Consider the following 21648-nt stretch of genomic DNA (forward strand, 5'->3'; position numbering starts at 1 on the left):
AGTGGCCGAACAGCAGCAATAGAGTAAGTGGCTAAGGTCCAAGAATGAGCACCCCAAGGGGACAAGGTGGACGCTGTATCACCTCTTATGGCAGGGGAGAAAAGACATGCAATGTTGCTTCCACAGTAGTCACAGGTCTACCCAGTTTTAAGTGAGTTATTTAGCCCCCTATCTCTTAGTTGAGGAGTGCCAGCATTCCATGGTAAGGAAAGTAGTTGGATGGAATATACTGATGTAGACGTTTTAGGAAAGTATAATCTACCATAGTTGTGATGGGAAACCATTAGGGCTAATTGTTGTTCAGCGTTCTACTTGAAAAGAATTAATGCCTACTCAATTATTTATCTAAACACAAACATGGCTATAAACCCAGTCATATCAGTGTAATTATGTGCATTTCAACCAGAGTCAAAGTAACTCTTGCTTATTTAAATTATACCCTAGAAACAAAAATTAGTATATAAGGGGGGAAAAAAAGGAGAAAATGACTAATCACATTGAAACCTTTCCTGGTTCAAGTAAAAATTAGGAGCTAAAAGTCTCCTAAATTATATTTGGTCAAATTACATAAAAAGTTAATCAGTACAACGGACGTCTCAGTGTGATTTTTTCAAAACTGCTAACAGATTTTTATGGGATAGTGTGCAAAATCAGTGGCCCAATGTAAAGGCATCACTGCTGTGTGACTATACCATAGCCCCATTTTCCAAGATGATAATCACCTGCAGGCTTACACACATATTGAGATGAAGGGGAAAAATGTTGTCCTTATGATTTTCTAACTTGCCTCTCCTAAGAATAAGTTTCCCAAATGGCTTAAATCATTTTATTTAAATTATTTCACTCTTGTCTTCTCAGTTTTTTCCAGATTTAGGTTCCTTAACAACCCACTGACACCATACCTCATCTGCCTTTTCAAAGAAAACAGAGCATGACAAGGCAAGGATGGGGAAATTCCTCAAACAGTTCACTGTTCTAAATGATTTCTAATGAGAGCCTGTTTTACCTTTTCAGACCGCACCTTTTCTGTTTATGCTTTTTACGCCTTTAAATTTGATTTGCAAAGTTTCTTTGCTCTGAATTTTCCCTTGGGATTTAAAAATATTTTGCCCTTTGATTTGTTATTAATATTTTGTTGGTGCCTTGGAGCATTTTGTACTGTGGATACACACCTTTCCCATGGCTAAGGAACTGTTCAGTTCAGTCGCTCAGTTGTGTCTGACTCTTTGTGACCCCATAGATTGCTGCACGCCAGGCCTCCCTGTTCATCACCAACTCCCGGAGTTTACTCAAACTCATGTCCATTGAGTCGGTGATGCCATCCAACAATCTCATCCTCTGTCTTCCCCTTCTCCTCCTGCCTTCAATCTCTTCCAGCATCAGGGTCTTTTCAAATGAGGGTCTTTGCATGAGGTGGCGAAAGTATTGGAGTTTCAGCTTCAACATCAGTCCTTCCAATGAACATTCAGGACTGATTTCCTTTAGGATAGACTGGTTGGATCTCCTTGCAGTCCAAGGGACTCTCAAGAAACTTCTCCAACACCACAGTTCAAAAGCATCAATTCTCCAGTGCTCAGCTTTCTTTATAGTCCAACTCTCACAATCATACATGTTTACTGGAAAAACCATAGCCTTGACTAGACAGGTCTTGTTGGCAAGGTAATGTCTCTGCTTTTTAACATGCTGTCTAGGTTGGTCATAACTTTTCTTCCAAGGAGTAAGTATCTTTTAATTTCATGGATGCAGTCACCATCTGCAGTGATTTTGGAGCCCAAGAAAATAAAGTCAGCCACTGTTTCCACTGTTTCCCCATCTATTTGCCATGAAGTGATGGGCCCGGATGCCATGATCTTAGTTTTCTGAATGTTCAGCTTTAAGCCAACTTTTTCACTCTCCTCTTTCAGTTTCATCAAGAGGCTCTTTAGTTCTTCTTCACTTTCTGCCATAAGGGTGGTGTCATCTGCATGTCTGAGGTTATTGATATTTCTCCCAGCAACAAGACCTTCTAGAACTAACACCCCAAAAAGATGTCCTTTTCATTATAGGGGACTGGAATGCAAAAGTAGGAAGTCAAGAAACACCTGGAGTAACAGGCAAATTTGGCCTTGGAGAACAGAATGAAGCAGGGCAAAGGCTAATAGAGTTCTCCCAAGAGAATGCACCGGTAATGGCAAACACCCTCTTCCAGCAACACAATAGAAGACTACACATGGACAACACCAGATGGTCAACACTGAAATCAGATTGATTATATTCTTTGCAACCAAAGATGGAGAAGCTCTATACAATCAGTAAAAACAAGACCAGGAGCTAACTGTGGCTCAGATCATGAACTCCTCATTGCCAAATTCAGACTTAAATTGAAGAAAGTAGGGAAAACCATAAGACCATTCAGGTATGACCTAAATCAAATCCCTAACGATTAGACAGTGGAAGTGAGAAATAGATCTGATAGACAGAGTGCCTAATGAACTACGGACAGAAGGAACTGCATATGTCCTTAAACTAAATGTACATAGGCAGCATTCAAGATGATACACAGAAGTGGACAGGCTGTAGATCCAAGAAGAAGTTATGTGTGCGCTAACAATGTACGTCCAGAAAGCCTCGAATGAGACCAGAATGGACAGATAAGTATTTCACCTTCTCAGTGAAGTATTTTCAACTAACTATCTTTCTTATCCAACTTTCCACAGATTTCCAATCAAAACTAGTACATTTCCCTCGGTCAAGCTTTCTCGGACAAAGCAACAATAAAACCACAGGGCCTTTCTCTACTTACATGGTTATCTTCCCCAGGGTTCTACTTATTCCTTGTCTAAGAATCTATAGACTTTTAAGCTGTAATTGCTAATCAATGTTTGAAAAAGAGGCATAAAATGGAGGAAGTTAGCATATTAATCAGCTTATCTATCCTTGACTTTGCTTATCAAAGTAGACTCAAGTTTGATGGGGTCTGTAGCTTATTCAGTTTTGCAGTTCTTCTCTAGGAAAAGAAATAAGAAAAGATTTCAAAATTATTTTGAAAAGTAAGTATATATTTATATTGAAAAAAAGAATCTCAGAAGATGACAAATGCATTTAAAAAGCTGACAAATACCACAATTTTATGATGATAAAATCCACAAAAATAAGATAGTACATCTATGAATTGCCTATCACACTTCCATATTACTTTTTCCTGCATTTTTACCTGCCTGCAGTTTGATCACTTCCTTCCATGACAATAATTTTGTAATATTTTCTGTAGAGAGAATAGAAGTACAATTCAATCTTTCTATTTATATAAAATTTTCAATAATTATTTTTAAATTCTAGTATATGCCTGGCATCATGAAATACAAATATGAATCTTTTTTATACTTTGGTGAGTTCAGATTTCTTGGAAACCTACTTTAAATTATGCTTTGTTGGCATTTTCCACCTTTGTTCAATGTACATCTTTCAAATACACTTATGCTTTGCTGTAGAATTCTACAGGTCTAATTAAAAGCATCACCTCTGTCATAAGGCAATGAAGTACACATATTAACCATCGAATATGTGTAACTACAAAATAGTTTCACATAAAATTTGTTTAAATGCTAAGGGATTGATCACTGTGGAAAAATATATGTCTAAACATTATTTTTAACGGGGATCATTTTTAAAGGCTATTGAATTTGTTCTATTGAAGATTGCTTCTATTCTATGTCTATGATTTTTTGGCTAAGAGGCATTGGGGTCTCAGCTCCCCGACAAGGGGTTGAACTTGCAACCCCTCCACTGGAAGGTGAGTCTTAATGACTGGACGACCGTAGAAGTCCCTAAAAAAGATCCTGAAGTTGTCTTGCTACAGCACAGAGCTGAGAAAACATTTGAGAATCAACAGCCCTGCCAAGGGGCAAGAAAGTACTAAATGTTCTGATGGACCAAGAGGCCTGGAAGTAAAGATGCAAAAGCCTGATGGGAACAATATCATTGGAGACAGTGGAAAAGTTCAAGGATGTCTGTGTGATGGATGTCAGCACCAAGGCACGAAACCAGACCAATCCCATCTCAATGGGGATCAATGTAACATTCAATGACCAGATGTTCTCCATCCACTGCAATGGAAGTCATGGGGGGCCTTAGATTTTTTTGGATGCTTTCTATATATCAGGGGCTGTTTCAGGTGTTATCTTGAATTAGGACATTTAAATCCTTACTGTCCTTTAAGGTTGTTCAAGTTTTATTTACCATCTTACAGCATAGTTAATATGGCATCAGAGGACAAGCAATTGACCCAAGATTGCATAGTTGATAAATGGAAAAACAAGGCTTTTCACGCAGGAAGCTCTTAACCACTGTAGTAATTGCCACCGTGCTAAATATTTTCTCTTTCTGTGCTGAGAAGTTGCAGAAACTTCTTACCGCACCCATGTTTCTCAACAGGATGAAATTCTCATCTTCAAATTGACTAAAAATGTGAAAGAGATTGAATTTCACGGAAAGAAACTCTGCAAAGAAACTAGCTTTATTGATATAAAATTAACATATCATACATCTTATCCATTTAAAGTGTACAATTTTTACAGTTTTTGTTGTATTTTTTGTTGTATTTTCAGAGATGTGTAGCTATCACCGCAATCAATTTTAGAACATTTCTATCACTCCCAATGAACCCACTGCCCATTAGCAGTCACTCCCCATTTGCCCCCAACATTTCTAGCCCTATGCAGTCCTTAACCTACTTTCTGCCTCTAGATTTGCTTTGTTGGACATTTCATAAAAATGGAGTCATGCAATATTTGATTTGCTACTGATTTCTTTCATTTAATGTTTCTAAGATTCATTCAAGTGGTAGCATATCATCAGTATTTATTCTTTTTATTGTCAAATAATATTCTATTTTATGAATTTACCACTTTAAAAAAAAATCGTTCATCAGCTAATGAACATTTGAGTTTATCATGACTTGTGACTATCATGAATAATGCTGCTGTGAACACTTGTGTACAACTTTTTGTGTGAACAAATGTTTTGTTTTTTTGGGAGGGTATACAAAAACAGAGATTTGTAATGTAGAAATTTCTATTCACAGCCTATATTTCCATATTGCCCACTCTCTCTTTTTCACCTTGCCAACAGTTTCTTTTTCCAGAATCCTATTGATAGTGATGTCTCCAAACTTTTGAAATTCTTCTATCTTACAAATATATTTTACATGTTACAAATTCATTCAACAAAATGAGTTTTGTATTAGCTACTATATTGGATGCTGGAGATACAAAATAAGCTAAAGGATGTTCTGCTGACAAGGAATTTATATCTAGAACATAAACAATTAGAATATCATTAATGTATATTATAGCAGAAACAACCAAAGGGTACTATGAATGTCCAGAGTAGGGGTGCTTATTCTGTCAGGGTCAAGGAAGGCATCACAGAATGTGTGATGCTACTGTGACTCTCCTGAGTAACAAAAGGGGACATGAACACTGAAGGGTATTCTAGTGGAAAGGATAGTATGTGCAAATGTCCTGGGGCAGGAAGAGTTTGAAACACTAAAAGTAGGAACTGTGGCATACATTGCCTCAGGCATGGTGGTGGAGTGGTGTCTGGTGAGGCGTAAAATCAACCAGCAGTGAAATTACAAAGGGAGGTGATGTCTTTCCAAGGATTCAAACTTATTTTGTAAGCAATGTGGCTCCATTGAAAGAATTTAAACTGGAGGATTAGTTATTTCTATAACACTTAGAATAACATGAACCTTGAGAAAGTGAATCTTATAAAGAATTCCTGAACCATATTTATTATTGTATTTCATGACAGAGTGCTTGACAGCCCAGGATTGGTGGTTGAAAGAATATATCTGTGTAAGAAGAAGGTTTTGCCTGGGCATTATTACTTTTCTGGTATTCCCTATCAAGTGTAATTCACAACTAAATATAGAACACTTTGACTTTTATTTTGTTCTTGTAAAGTCATTCTGCCTTATGAAGTTCATGACCCTACCATTGACTTTTCAAAGTTTTGATATGTTCTGCATTAAGCTCAATAATACCACACAGAAATCTAAAAAGCACCTACCGAATTCCTTTGAAGATCTGTTTTAGCGTCCTTGAATACATTCTTGTTTGTTTAGTTATGCTGTCAGTGCTTCTGTGGAATATGGAATACCTGGACAGCCTCAAGCCCTTTGGGGGCAAATCTCTATCTTGATTAAGAATCTATTCATTGGATCTTGCCAGTTTTCACTCAGCTAAATGATTTTTAAAAGAAGAGAGAGAGAGAGATGGACAGACAGAAAGAAAGAAAGAGGATTACACATGACGGTGGTCAGAGGAAATTCCAAAGAGGAGTGTAAGAATATTATTAGGTCAGACAGAGGGTTATAGAACTAATTTAGAAGCTCAGGAAGAAAATTAAGTCATTTGTCTATGGTATTACAGATATTTAGAAATGATAAACATGACTATACATGTACATTATTAATGTATAATCATAATCACAGAACTGCAAAGGACCCCCCAAACAGATCCTTTACTTACATACCTCATTTTATTGTTTGGAGTATAGGCACTTAATTAGAAAACTCTAGAACTTTTCTCGTATGCTGAGTTGACTGTCAGAATTACAATGATTCTCCCTCTTTTCCAGCTGTTCCTTTCTTAATGATTAAGATCAATTCCTTTATTTCATTTTAAGAATTACAAGGAATTCTCTGGGTGTCCAGTGGGTAGGACTCTGCACTTTCCACTGCAGGAGAAATGGGTTTAATCTGTGTGGAGTAACTAAGATCATGCAAACCGCTTCAAGATGTAGACCAAAAAAAAAAAAAAAAAAAATTATTGAGTATAGAAGTCATCATAATGTATTTTTAAAAATTCCTATTCAGTATTTCAGTAGCTGTCAAGAGCAGTGTTGTTTAAGAAACATGGGAAAATTTTAAATTTAAGTTTAAAATGATCAGTTTACAATAGATAACAGAAAACAAACTGCACTCCAGGAAATACTGACATATTGCCAAATGAATCCTAAGAAACTGCAAGCTGCAAAGTGAAGACAAAAAAAAAAAAAAAGCAGTTTATTCCTTGTTAACGATTCTTCAATAAAGGTGCTAAAAACTTTATGATGTAATTATGCTTTCTCTTTTAATTTTAAAAAAAATTGATAATAAAATAAATCATTTGTATAGTTTGTGGTATTTGTTAAATATCTCATAGCTATAAATTATTATAAAAATAATATACATTATTTATAATTTATATAATATAAATTTTATAAATTTTTATATTAATATAAAAATTATTAAACAATAATTTATATAGCTATTTTAATATAATTTATATAGCTATATTATATAAATATAATAAAATTCATTATTTTATTTATCAAACATTCAAAGTGCCAGACATTAGGGTGCTGGAGACGCAGATATAAAGCATTCCAATTAGTGGTGTAGAGAACTTGCATTTACTGCGTACCAAAGGAGTTCAGAGCATGTCACCCGAAAATATTCTTTGGTATATTGATTATTTTGAGTTGAAGTAACTGAAGAAACACCAAGAAAGGCTCTCAGATTTTTTTCTTTCCACCTAGAAGCACATCATAAAATTTGCTTATGAAAAAAGTGTCCTTGCTATACGAGGAGTTGATGCTGAAATGGATTGTATAAACTTACTGAAACATCCCTATCTTTCAATGGTTTTGTAGCCCCTCCCTTCTTCCGGAATACTTAGCACTTCCCCAAAATTTACAACCCATAGCCCAAATCCTTTGTCTCCTCTGTGTGAAATCCTTCTACAGGGAATTATTATTTATTCCACGTGTAAATTATTATTCACAACTCTATGTTTTAGATGTTCCTCTGGTGACTCAGCTGGTAAAGAATCTGCCTGAGTTAGATACTATCACTATCTCCATTTTACAGATGAAGAAACAGGTTACAAAATAAACATTACCTAAAAGTATACAAAAAAGATCTTCACAACCTAGATAATCATGATGGTGTGATCACTCACTTAGAGCCAGACATCCTGGAATGTGAAGGCAAGTGGGCCTTAGGAAGCATCACTACAAACAAGGTTAGTGGAGGTGATGGAATTCCAGCTGAGTTATTTCAAATCCTGAAAGATGATGCTGTGAAAGTGCTGCACTCAATATGCCAGCAAATTTGGAAAACTCAGCAGTGGCCACAGGACTGGAAAAGGTCAGTTTTCATTCCAATCCCAAAGAAAGGCAATGCCAAAGAATGCTCAAACTACTGCACAATTGCACTCATCTCACACACTAATAAAGTAATGCTCAAAATTCTCCAAGCCAGGCTTCAGAAATACGTGAAGCGAGAACTTCCAGATGTTCAAGCTGGTTTTAGAAAAGGCAGAGGAACCAGAGATCAAATTGCCAACATCTGCGGGATCATCGAAAAAGCAAGAGAGTTCCAGAAAAACATCTATTTTTGCTTTATTGACTATGCCAAAGCCTTTGACTGTGTGGATCACAATAAAGTGTGGAAAATTCTGAAAGAGATGAGAATATTAGACCACCTGATCTGCCTCTTGAGAAATCTGTATGCAGGTCAAGAAGCAACAGTTAGAACTGGACATGGAACAACAGACTGGTTCCAAGTAAGAAAAGGAGTACTTCGAGGCAGTATATTGTCACCCTGCTTATTTAACTTATCTGCAGAGTACATCATGAGAAAAGCTGGGTGGAGGAAGCACAAGCTGGAATCAAGATTGCCGGGAGAAATATCAATAACCTTAGATATTGACACCACTTTTATGGCAGAAAGTGAAGAAGAACTAAAGAGCCTCTTGATGAAAGTGAAAGAAGACAGTGAAAAAGTTGGCTTAAAGCTCAACATTCAGAAAACTAAGATCATGGCATTTGGTTCCATCACTTCATGGGAAATAGATGGGGAAACAGTGGAACCAGTGGCTGACTTTATTTTCTTGGGCTCCAAAATCACTGCAGATGGTGATTGCAGCCATGAAATTAAAAGACGCTTACTCCTTGGAAGGAAAGTTATGACCAATCTAGACAGCATATACAAAAGCAGAGACATTACTTTGTCAGCAAAGTCCCATCTAGCCAAGGCTATGCCTTTTCCAGTGGTCATGTATGGATGTGAGTTGGATGGTGAAGAAGGCTGAGTGCCGAAGAATTGATGTTTTTGGGCTGTGGTGTCGGAGAAGACTCTTGAGAGTCCCTTGGACTGCAAGGAGATCCAACCAGTCCATCCTAAAGGAGATCGGTCCTGGGTGTTCATTGGCAGGACTGTTGTTGAGGCTGAAACTCCAATACTTTGGCCACCTGATGCGAAGAGCTGACTCATTGGAAAAGACCCTGATCCTGGGAAAGACTGAGGGCAGGAGAAGAAGGGGACGACAGAGGATGAGATGGTTGGATGGCATCACTGAGTCAAAGGACGTGGGTTTGGATGGGCTCCGGGAGTTGGTGATGGACAGGGAGGCCTGGCGTGTTGTGGTTCATGGGGTTGCAAATAGTCAAGACACCACTGACTCTTGAACCCTCAAAAAAAAAAAAAAAAAGACACCACTGAATTGAACTGAACTGAAAAGTGTAAAATAAAGAAACACTTATATAAAATTAGCAATTATTTTTGTGTAAAATTAAACGTTTGATAGACACTTTCAAACACATGTAAAAATTACCGTTCAAGCCAGTTTCAAATATGAATTGAATTTGTATCATTATTTTCTCTTTCAATTATGGATAATAAAAAGCTGAAAGTAAGCTTTTTATTTCTATAATTTAATGTAAAGTATCACTACTTCAAAAACTAAGTGTAGTTCTTCAGTATAATAAAGAGGTTGGCTTTTTACATAGCATCATTCACTTTGTGATCTAAGAAATGACATTTAATAAAAGGTTATAAATTTGTTCATTAGTAACATTCATCACCATTTAAGGCCAGTGCTGTGTCTGAAAGCTATATTGAGTACTCTTAGCATGTTATTGTGTTCAATGAATGGTCAATAAATCCTTTATGATGCTGATGATAATCCTTTCCATCCATAGCTAAAGACAGATAGCTGTTTATCAGAAGTATTAATGCAGACTGGGGCATATACATGAAAACACGAATTATATATACAAATGCATGGTGATCTATCATAGCTAGGTTATTAATGAAAATACAGCCGTTTAATAAGAGTCTTTTTAGTCTTTAAAATTTTAACTAATTCTTTTTTTTTAAAATTTTTTTTTCCATTTATTTTTATTAGTTGGAGGCTAATTACTTTACAACATTGCAGTGGTTTTTGTCATACATTGAAATGAATTTTAACTAATTCTTAAACCAAAATTAAAGTTTGTTAACTCCTATTTAGAGCCTAAATAGGCCCCAAAGATGAAAGTTGGATAAGACAAGGTTCCTGCTCTTATTGAGCACAGTCATCTTTCACTAGATTATCAGAAGCCAAATTTGGAAAATAATTGGGAACGCTGGTGTAGGTCAAAGAATTCCTGGCGAAATACTCGGTTCAAAACAACAAACTCTCCGTGGTGGAAGTATTCTCTTTCGAACGTCCCGTCAATCAAGCTATCTGTGGGCGGGGCCACGCCGAAACCTATCCCTCCCTTGAGTTCCAGTAGTACGCACGCGTCCTCCGGGAGGCGGCTGACCCTGAGAGGTTGCCGTACGCAGATAAGACGCCGAGCATGCGCAGGCGCTGAGGCCTGCGGGAAGCCAAGATGGCGTATAGGTGTACTAAGGTCCGCAGTTGGCGCGTTACCAGTATCTGAGCGGATAGTTCGTAAGGGACTGTGGCAAACGCCCTCTCCGCTGTCATGGCCAGGCATCGGAATGTCCGAGGCTATAACTACGATGAAGGTAGGTGGCAGGGTCATGCTAGGACGTTATGTTCACCATTCCAGCCGGGCTCGCAGACGGTTGGCACCACCTTCCATATGTTAGTTTCTCCTCAGTGGTGCCAGGTTGGAGTTCAGAGGAAGCTTATTTGGGGAAAGTTACAGGTCGTCTGAGTGCCAGCGAATGGCGTTGTTACCTGGCGTTGTTTTAAGTCGTGATTTTTGTCCTCTGGGATTGATTTTATTTGGGGCGGGGGAAGTGCTCCTGGGCCTCATTTGGGAACGACATTTTAAGGGGCTGGGATTCGGTGATACTCACACACGTAAGCATTATCACCACTCCCATTGTTTCCTCCCAGGTCGGTTACATGGTTTTATGTAGCTCCTCTCGACCCTTCTTTCCGAAGTGCCCATGAGACTTTATTTGTAGAGCACTGATTGATTTAACGCTTATACTCAGCTATTCTGCTGTAACTGTCAGGTTTACTTGGTAAATTTTGTGTGTGTGTTCATACACACTTAGTGCAGAATCTGGCTTGAGTTAGTTAACTTATTTTCTATGCTTTTCAAATTAAATTGAAAACCTAGGAGATGGTAGAAGAAAATACGTATTAAAAAGGCCCAGAGAATAAGTTGATCAGATTTTGACCGCGTGTATTTAATTCTTGGCTGGTCATGCTCAATATAAATGTACTTTAGAGGGTAAAAAGTAGCATTAGAAGAAAGGGGGCTTTGAAAAGGACGTGCTGATTTTAAAAGTGAAATAAAGGGGAAAAAATGTGAATGTTGTCCAGGAGTTTAAAAAGATAATTAGTTTGGGATAAAACATTTCTAAGCAGTGGATAGTTATTGGCATCACCTAGCATCATACAAGCTAAAATTATAAATATGAAGGAATGCAAATGAATAAAGATCAATCACTTTGCTGAGTACAGAGTGTGAAGCATGCTTAGTGTATTGGTGATTGTTATTAGCATTCCCAGCAAATTATTCTAGAACATCACTATGCTAATCATAGTGGAGGGAAGCTAATATCCTGTGCAGGATTTCCAGACAGTGATCCAATCTACCTGGGGATCACTTAAGAAGTCTTTTTAAATATTGCAGTGGGTGTTAAGTATTGCCTGTGGAGCAGTGTTACCTGAGAAATGACTTTAGCCTGGGAGATATTTTTGCAAATACATTGTAAAAGACTTGAATAGGCCTAATTACTACTTATTCATTTTTTTTTACAATTTTTTTAATTGGTGAAAAGTTGCTTTACAGTGTTGTGTTGATTTCTATCATACAACAACGCCAATCAGTCATTATATATAAGAGATCAGTCCTGGCTGTTCATTGGAAGGACTGATGTTGAAGCTGAAACTCCAATACTTTGGCCACCTCATGAGAAGAGCTGACTCATTTGACAAGACCCTGATGCTGGGAAAGATTGAGGGCAGGAGGAGAAGGGGCGACAGACGATGAGGTGATTGGATGGCATCACCAACTCAATGGACGTGGATTTGGGTGGACTCCGGGAGTTGCTGACGGACAGGGAGGCCTGGCGTGCTGTGGTTCATGGTGTTGCAGAGTCGGACACGACTGAGCGACTGAACTGAACTGTTGTGTTGGTTTCTATTGTACAACAATGCCAATCAGTCATTATATATATTCCCTCCCTCTTGAGCCTCTCTCCCTTCACCCCATTCCACCCCTCTAGGTCATCACAGTTGTTCATTTCTTTAATAGATATTGTGTCCTCAATCAACATTAACTGAGTGCTTAGAGAACTTTTAGAGAGTTTTGGGGACCAACAGTAAGATGTTTGAGAGAGTCTAAAGGGGAAAATACACAAGTAGCAGATGATTATGAAATGCTACAGAGTGTGCTTATGAAGTGCTGTGGGAGCTACTTAAGTGGTTGCACTGTTGAGAATGAATTGGAGGAGTTCAGCAGAACTTCTGTGTGAAGGAAGGCATCCTGAAGGAGAGGTGCTTGACTGGAGGGAGTGAGTGCCAAGTATCTTCACACTTTAGTGACCCCAGATCAGGTTGTCAGATTATTTGGAACAGTTGTTGACATCATAACCAAGCTGTTCCTATAGCATCAGAGGTTCATCCCCTTTTCCTGTTTGTAAAAGTTCTATTTATTTTAAGTGTCTGGTTTATTTCTCGTCTTCCCTGTTAAGCTTTCCCTTCTCTCAGATAATAATTTAAGAATTCTCAAAAGTACTGTAACTTCATTACAGAGATTTTGTGCTCCCAAACTTATTGGTTCCTCTACTTAACTCTGATTTTGTTTTTCTCTGATATATGGGTAGTCCTTTACATGACTGCCTCAGTCAGTCAGTTCAGTCACTCAGTCTTGTCCAACTCTTTGTGACCCCATGGACTGCAGCACGCCAGGCTTCACTGTCCATCACCAACCCCTGGAACTTGCTCAGACTCAAGTCCATTGAGTTGGTGATGCCTTCCAACCATCTCATCCTATGTCATTCCCTTCTCCTCCTGCCTTCAGTCTTTCCCAGCATCAGAGTCTTTTACAATGAATCAGTTCTTCAAATCAGGTGGCTAAACTGTTGGAGTTTGAGGACTGATTTCCTTTAGGATGGACTGGTTTGATTTCCTTGCATTCCAAGGGACTCTAGAGAGTCTTCTCCAACACCATAGTTCAAAAGCATCAATTCTTCGGCACTCAGCTTTCTTTATAGTCCAACTCACATCCATACATGACTATTGGAAAAACCATAGCTTTGACTAGATGGACTTTTGTTGGCAAAGTAATGTCTCTGCTTTTTAGTATGCTGTCTAGGTTGGTCATAGCTTTTCTTACAAGGAGCAAGCAAGTCTTCTAATTTCATGGCTGCAGTCACCATCTGCAGTGATTTTGGAGCCAAAGAAAATAAAGTCAGCCATTGTTTCCATATTTATTTGCCATGATGTGATGGGACCAGATGCCCTGATCTTAGTTTTTTGCATGTTGAGTTTTAAGCCATCTTTTTCACTCTCCTCTTTCAGTTTCATCAAGGTGCTCTTTAGTTCCTCTTTGCTTTCTACCATAAGGGTGGTGTCATCTGCATATCTGAGGTTATTGATATGTCTCTCAGCAATCTTGATTCCAGTTTGTGTTATATCCAGCCTGGCATTTCGCATGATGTACTCTGCATATAAGTTAAATAAGCAGGGTGACGATATACAGCCTTGACATACTCCTTTCCCAGTTTGAAACCAGTCTGTTGTTTCATGTCCAATTCTAACTGTTGCTTCTTGACTTGCATACAGATTTCTTAGGAGACAGGTAAGGTGGTCTGGTATTCTAATCTCTTTGAGAGTTTTCCACAGTTTGTTGTGATATACACCATCAAACGTTTTGGAGTAGTCAGTAAAGCAGAAATAGACGTTTTTCTGGAATTCCCTTGCTTTTTCTATGATCCAATGTATGTTGGCAGTTTGATTTCTGGTTCCTCTGCCTTCTCTCAATCCAGCTTGAACATCTGGGAGTTCACGGTTCACGTACTGTTGAAGCCTGACTTGGAGAATTTTGAGCATTACTTTGCTAGCTGTGAGATGAGTGCAATTGTGTGGTAGTTTGAACATTCTTTGGTGTTGCCCTGCTTTGGGATAGGAATGAAAACTGACCTTTTCCAGTCCTGTGGCCACTGCTGAGTTTTCCAAATTTGCTGGCATATTGAGTGCAGCACTTTCACAGTATCATCTTTCAGGATTTGTAATAGCTCAACTGGAATTCCATCACCTCCACTAGCTTTGTTCATAGTGCTGCTTCTTAAGGCCCTCTTGATTTCACATTCCAGGATGTCTGGCTGTAGGTGAGTGATCACACCATTCTGCTTACCTGGGTCGTGAAGATCTTGTTTGTGTGGTTCTGTGTATTCTTGCCACCTCTTCTTAATATCTTCTGCTTCTGTTAGGTCCGTACCATTTCTGTCCTTTATTGTGCCCATCTTTGCATGAAAAGTTCCCTTGGTATCTCTAATTTTCTTGAAGAGATCTCTAGTCTCACCCATTAATTAATAAATATCCCAGGAAGGCAAAACCCATGCTTTATATTTATTCCAGTAGCCAGCATAGTGCTTTTTATGCAGTAAATACTCCAGAATATTGTTGAGGAAAAGAACCACTTTACAGAGATCATAGGAAAGGATTGTGTTTATCTTTTAGTAATTGTAACAATTTCAGGGTCCATTTCAGTGTAAAAAGAAATTGTTTTCTTTAATATCCAAGTTTTTTGTGACTGGCTTCTCATTTATTTGCTAATAATTTTTATTAACTCAGGATGGTGATTATTGTTTAATAATTTAATAAATTATTAAATTTATTTAATATTGCATGTTTTTATTGAGTAATAACATTTATGTAATTTTTATTTGTTATAAGTATTTGGTCTCAGCCTTTGAACATGCAGTTCTTGCTGCTGCTACATGAGTATCCTCAGAAATTAGCTAACTGTCCTTCAGAACTGGTTCACAACATGATATTCCGGGGGATCTTTCCCTAGCCACCCCACTCCCAGCTCTGTTTTTGTTGTTCTTATGTGTGTTCCAGAGTCATTCTTGATCATGTGTCAGACACTTGTTACCCAGCTTTGTAACTCAGACACTTGTTACATAGCTTTGTAACCACCGGCAGACACTTGTTACATAGCTTTGTAACCACCGGGTTTCTGTCTCCCTCTGATTGTAGGTTTGCAGAGATCTGGGAATGTGCGTGTCACTCAGTCGTGTTCCCCAAATGCCTCTGCTCGCCCCTGTCACAGTGTCAGTGTTTGTCCAGTGACTGAATACACTTACGGAAGCGCGTTTATGTTCCTTAGGGGCTTTTACTTAATAGATTGTTGGATTCATTAATTGATAATAAAGCAAGTATTAATTTATGTCAGGCCTGTGTCAGGTAGTTGTTTAGAGAGTCTTGCCCTGAAGGAGCTTATAGTCTCCTGGAGTGAACCAGGTGTGGTGCTCTGAAGACATTCGATTAGAGGAGAGTGCTCGAGAATACAGGCGGTAGGGGAGGGGCTTGCTGCTTTACCAGGAGTGGTCAGGGAAGACGTCCACAGATAGATGATGTTTGAACTGGAACCTTAGCTGGGAGAAGGAAACAGCCTTAGGAAATCCTCGGCAAAGACCATATTCTAATCAGTAGGAAAAAAGACCAATTAGCTAGAGCAGAGAGGAGTTTAGGATAAGCTGGGTTTTGTACGTTGCCTAGCTTTGCATGAAGAGAAACTGCCTTTGTGGTCTGATTGTATACCCTGTGCTAGTCAGTTGTATGAAAAATAAATGCTTTGCTTAGAGCAGGCACTTGGTGAGTAAAATGGGTGGGTGGCTTATTTCAGATCTTTGTCAATTAAAAATCTAAAAACACATATGTCTTTATAAATATGTAAAGTCAGTAAATACCAAATTTTGGTACAATGTTTGGATTTTTTTTTTTGAAAAGTAGACATTCTAAGTTCCTTTAATTTATGTGAACAGTAATTTATTTTGGAGAGAATTCAGATGCTTCCTCATTAATAACTAAGAATAGAAGACAAACTTGTAAATACTTTTATCTCTTGTATTTTTATTTTAGATTTTGAAGATGATGACCTCTATGGCCACTCTGTAGAGGATGATTATTGTATTTCACCATCAACAGGTGAGTTTTTAAAAAAATTTGATTTTCATTATTTGAGTATTTAAAAATGTTAAGTATTATTGTCATTCTAGAACTAGTGTGTTCTAGAAGACTGTAATATGTACCATTTAGAAAGATAATTATTTGTTAACTTTAAAGGTATATAAAATAATTTCATTACTTATGGATAGAATTTAAAGTTTTGATTGTTCATTTAGCTTTATACAATTTGAAGAAAACTCTCAAAACTATGGTTTTCCAGTATTCTTTGCAGTATACAATTAATCTAAATTGACTAAAATGATAATTTAGTCAGTAATGAAATCTAAACTTCTAAAGACAGAAAGCAGTTAGTCTTATATCCCCAGGAAAATCTTGAATATTAGAAACACTGAAGTTATGCATAAACTTCCCTTCATACAGTATTTTATCTACTGTAAATAAACCCAGTACATAGTTCAAACTTGTGATGGAGCCGCAAAATGATTTAGAGTTCAAATTCCTGTAGGATTCCACATCAGAGCTGCACCTTTTGTCTCATTTGCTGAAAAACTTCTCTGCAATCACATAATGAAAGCATTTCCTGTGTTGGCGGCAGAGACAGTGTCTTTGATCCAGACCTTTTTCTTACTAATCCTCCCAACAGTGCATTTATCTTCAAATTTTATCCTACTCTATAAACAACTGGTTAAAATGCTCTGCTGAATTTTACTATGCCATAAAATGGGTCCAATTAAATATAGTTATGTACAGCATAAATAAACTCATAGAGTTCATTTTTCACAAGTTGAAGGTTTAATGTAGTAATTGAAATTTCCACCAGTCTGCCTTGTCTTTAATACCTTACAGTCTGTTCAACTGTCCTGTAAACCTTTCACCGCTTTAAGCCTCTTCATAGTTTCTGAAGACTAAATATGTCCCTTCTGACTTTTTAGAATTTCTTCTTTTTTATAAAGGCATAGGTGCCTTGGAAGTTGTCTTAGCACCCCTACTCTGCCTTACATCTTTTGTCCTATTACTTATTACTCTGTAATGCATCTAGCTCTTTATGGGTACTTTGCTCATTTAGCCTGACTAATCAGAGCCTTTCCTCTCTTTCTTCAGTGTTACACCGTTATCAGTCACGATTTTGTTAGGAGATAGAAATTGCACTGGTTATTTTGCCAGAGAGATTTTAATATAAAAAGTTAACTAGGTATTAGAGAACACAAAGTGCAAACGAGAATATCAAGGAGATAGTAGCTTTAGGAAGCATTTATCATCTCTGGCTCCTAGGGGAATCAGCAGACAGGGATGGAGCCAACCTTTTAGGACCTGTGGGGGGCTCCTTGGAGCTAGGACCTAGGGGTGTGGCAGGAAGATTCTGCCTTGTTGCTTTGCCATTGAAGTTAAGAGAAGGGACTGTGGAGCTGGGGCTCAGACCTGGGAAGGGGAATGTTGCGTGGTTGGTACTGGTGTCTCTGAAGGGACCCTGGGAAGCTGAGGTTCAGCCTTTTAAAGAGGGCATTCTACCCAGCAGTCTGGTCATAGTTGAAGTTGGTTCTGGGAGTTTTGGAAAAACTGATACTGATGATGTTTACTGGAACAAATGATTTTGGTAAGACAAAATGTTGCTGGGGTGATGGTAACTAGATAAGAAGCAAAAAGGAAAGGAACATGTGTGTTCCTCCTCTGGCCTAGTCTCCTTTTATTATCTCCCTGTTGGCTGATCCTAAAAGGGAACCAGCTGTCTGAAGAAATGTGCTTTGCAGAGACTTCAACCTCAGCATCACAGAGGAAAGAAGACTGGCTTAGAAGTGGAGAGGTGGCTTAACCAGCATTTCTTTTAAGCTTATTATTCAGTGATTCAGAAAAGTGAGATTAGGGATAAAAGAAATTTCAGTTTTTCTGAGGAGCCTCACAGGCACTTGTCATTTGCAGTGTGTTAAAAAAAACAACTCTTGTGGGTTAACCTTTTGGGGTGCCTACAGTTCATCATAATCAGTTGACTAGGTGATGAAGTAGTGTCTGGTAGCACTAGTTAGTACTGTGAATGAAGTAAAGATCATGGCATGTTCATGAGACTGATGATAATATGGGTGTGGTAATTAGATTTGAGTTTTTTTTTTTTTTTAAATATATGCAGTGGAGACTGGATTAAAGGTGATACCTAAGTGGGTGTACTTAGAATAGTTAGGAGACTATTATACTAATCTAGAAGAAATATCTCAGGACAGTGTTCTCAAAATGTGGTCCATGTGCCATTTGCATCACTTGAGAATTTGTTAGAAAAGTATTTCTTGGCCCCATCTCATATTCAGTGGGGCACAGGTACTGCTTTGAGAACTATTTGTTTAGGATAGAGGTGATAGCAGTGGATTTGGAAATGGATTCAAGAGATAATTATAGGAGCTAAAGACTACTGGACTTGCAAGTTGGTTGACTATGACTTGCACAGGAAAGCTTCATGGAGGGAGGGACTACTGAAAAACATCTTCATATTGCAGATTAATACGTTCATTTATCTAGGCTTGTTGAACTAAATCATGCTTGAGTAACGAGCCATCAGTACACAAGGGTCAGGCATTCTGAAGGTGTTTTTCTGAGATTTGCTTTTGTGACCTACCTTTCTTGAGGTCATAATTTATCACTTATCTCTCACAGCTCTTGATATGTGTATTGTGTATGGTTCATATTCAGAACAGTCTATTTGAGAATACCTTTATATGTTCCAGGAAGTGAAATTGACTTTATTAGAGCAGGAGATAGTTAAATAGTTTTGACTTTCCTCTGTGACAAACTGGTATTTTTAACAAAAGCGCATGGTTTAGGATTTTTAAATTTTCTAAAACATGTATAAAATATCAGTAATATCAGATCAGACATTTAATATTCCTCTTTAGTGGTATATTCTTCCCAGGAATTTTCAATTAAAAAAGAAATAGTTTTAGAAGGATACTTTCGTTCTTAAAGAAGCAGCTAATGTCATTCATTGAAGAAATGATTGTATTCATGATCTAATAAATTCTGGTAATTGAATGACTATCAATTAATAGGAATTTCTCTAAAATTTATCGTGTATTTTTAAAAATTCTGCTAAATACAGTTTTCTTTATGGTAAAGTGGTTGCTAAATGTTATAGCTTTTTTTTTTTTTCTTTAGAAAGATTGACTGAATATTGCTTTGATACTGAATATTTAACTTATGTTAGGGAGCTGCAAAAAGATAGCAAAAAAGAGATAGCAAAAAGAGCCTGTAAATAGAACTTTACAGTTTTTAATCATGTTTCAACTAATATAATTAGAAATGTTAAAAGATAAACTGAGGCTAACTAAAATTTTTTTTCAGAGTTTATTTGTGCAAGCATCAATTTGAATCAGTTCCAAATGGGAAGTGGTTAGGAGCACTCCATCAACAGAAGTTGGGGCACGGTTTTTATAGAGAATACACAAAACAAAGCAAGGAAATTATTTGATTGGCTTACAGCTTAAAACACATTATTTGTGAGAGAATAATTGGCTTTTTGTGATTGGATGCTCTTAATCCTGAGGCCTTTACAGGAATTGACTCTGGATTGGTTTTACCTTTGCAGCCAAGGCATTAGAGCCACTTCAGTCTCCTGACCTCCTTGTATGATTACTTTAAAAGTAGATATCCTTATTCAGTCCATTCCAACTCAGAACCTTTATTGAGCATCAGTTAACTTGTAAAGAAGCTTGTTAAAAATTCCCTTCAAATGATAATATGGTGGGTAAAGAGATAGTCCTGCCTGAAGAAGGTGGGAAAGATTTCTGGAAGGAGATGGAATTGGAACTGGTGAATTTGGGAGTAAGAGTGGCATCCTAGAGAAAGGAAACAACAGTGCTTGAACAGTGGTCTCTTAAGTGAGGCGTGTTTGGGAAGACTCATATGATGAATGCAGTTGGAGCACAAAGCGGACATGGAAAGGAAATAGCCAGATTGTGGAAGGCAGGTTTTAATTTTAGCTGTGCAATGTCAGTTTATTGAAGGTTTTTTAATTAAGGGGTCACGTTTTAGGAAATTAACTGATGATGGTAAGCAAAGTGGACTACATTTGGATGAAAGGGGAGACATGTAAGCTGTTTCCCACCTTCTCTGATGATACCAATCAGCTGAGTAATTGTTTTCTAAAAATACAGATTCCCTGCCTCATTCTAGCACCACTTAACCAGAATCTCCAGGGGAAGAAGCCTAGAAAGCTGTATCTTTAATGAGTGACTTACATGATTTTTATTTTATATTTAGGAAACAGTGTTAGGCAGTTACAGGAGTCAGGGTTTTGAATTCTCTGAATTTTTATGTTTATCAGAATACTTGAAAAATTTGCAAGTCATTATGGTGTTCAGTTTTTCAGAAAGTGTTTCTGTCAAAGTTTGTGATTTAAATTTTTAGAATAGAAGAGCATTTTATATTTATCCTTTTCTCTCCATTGCTTTTATCTCACTTTTTTTTTTGTTTTTTTGTTTTTTGCCTTTTGGCTCTCATTTCAATTTCAGAGGTCTGGATGCTTCTTTTTTCCCTGGTAGCTATTGTCCCTGGGGAATTTTCCTGTCCACTATCTCTCCTCACTCTTCAACAAATCCAGCCATCATTTACTTCTAAAACAGTGGCCACAATATAGGTTTCTGAGTTGGATTTATGTTTGGGAGGGTGTAGGAAAACCTTCCAGGAAGAATAGCTCCTTGGAGGTAGAGTGGAAGCCTGGATTTTGACAACTTCCATTTTCTTTGTCAATATTTTCTAAGTGAAAATTGTTGATAGAAGTATCTGATTTCTTCTCTCACTTAATTTTTGATTTGTCTTAGGTTTTTCCTTACAGTTCAGAGCTATGAGAGGAAGTTGGGGAAAGTATATTTGTTACCTTAAGGCTAAACTGAATATAGTTTACAGCCGGGAAAGTAATTTGAAAATCATCGAGCACAAAATGGCATGGTTTACATTTTTTAATACTACCACATTTTATTGTATCTAAGATGCCATAGATTGTAAGACATACTGTTACTTTACATACCAGTTAAAAAAAATCAGCTGAAGTATTACATAATACTAAGATAGCACTTGATTGTAAGACATAGCCCTCATTCTGAGATTTTTTTTTTATGTGAAACAGTGATCATCTTAGAAAATCTGTGAAATAGGATATTTTTCCTACCATTTAACCATGCTGACTTTATAATGGCAATATTGTATTTTCCTTGTGCAGGATGGGGGAAATGGTGATATATATACAGCATAA

General features: G+C 37.5%; 1 protein-coding gene across 3 annotated transcripts in view; it reads left to right on the forward strand.

Moving 5' to 3' along the window:
• The first annotated feature begins 10600 nt into the window (after window positions 1-10600).
• Window positions 10601-21648, forward strand: part of HBS1L (HBS1 like translational GTPase) — an 82536-nt gene continuing 71488 nt past the window's right edge. The window contains exons 1-2 of one of the 3 annotated variants that reach the window (XM_020883167.2): window positions 10601-10822; window positions 16368-16433. In XM_020883167.2, coding sequence (XP_020738826.2) covers window positions 10780-10822; window positions 16368-16433 — 109 coding nt within the window. In that variant the 5' untranslated portion in view covers window positions 10601-10779. The remainder of the gene's footprint in view (window positions 10823-16367; window positions 16434-21648) is intronic. The other 2 variants (XM_070461431.1, XM_020883166.2) reach the window with 2 other exon arrangements.

This window comes from Odocoileus virginianus, chromosome 34 (genome assembly GCF_023699985.2).
Source record: "Odocoileus virginianus isolate 20LAN1187 ecotype Illinois chromosome 34, Ovbor_1.2, whole genome shotgun sequence".
Taxonomy (NCBI): Eukaryota; Metazoa; Chordata; class Mammalia; order Artiodactyla; family Cervidae; genus Odocoileus; species Odocoileus virginianus.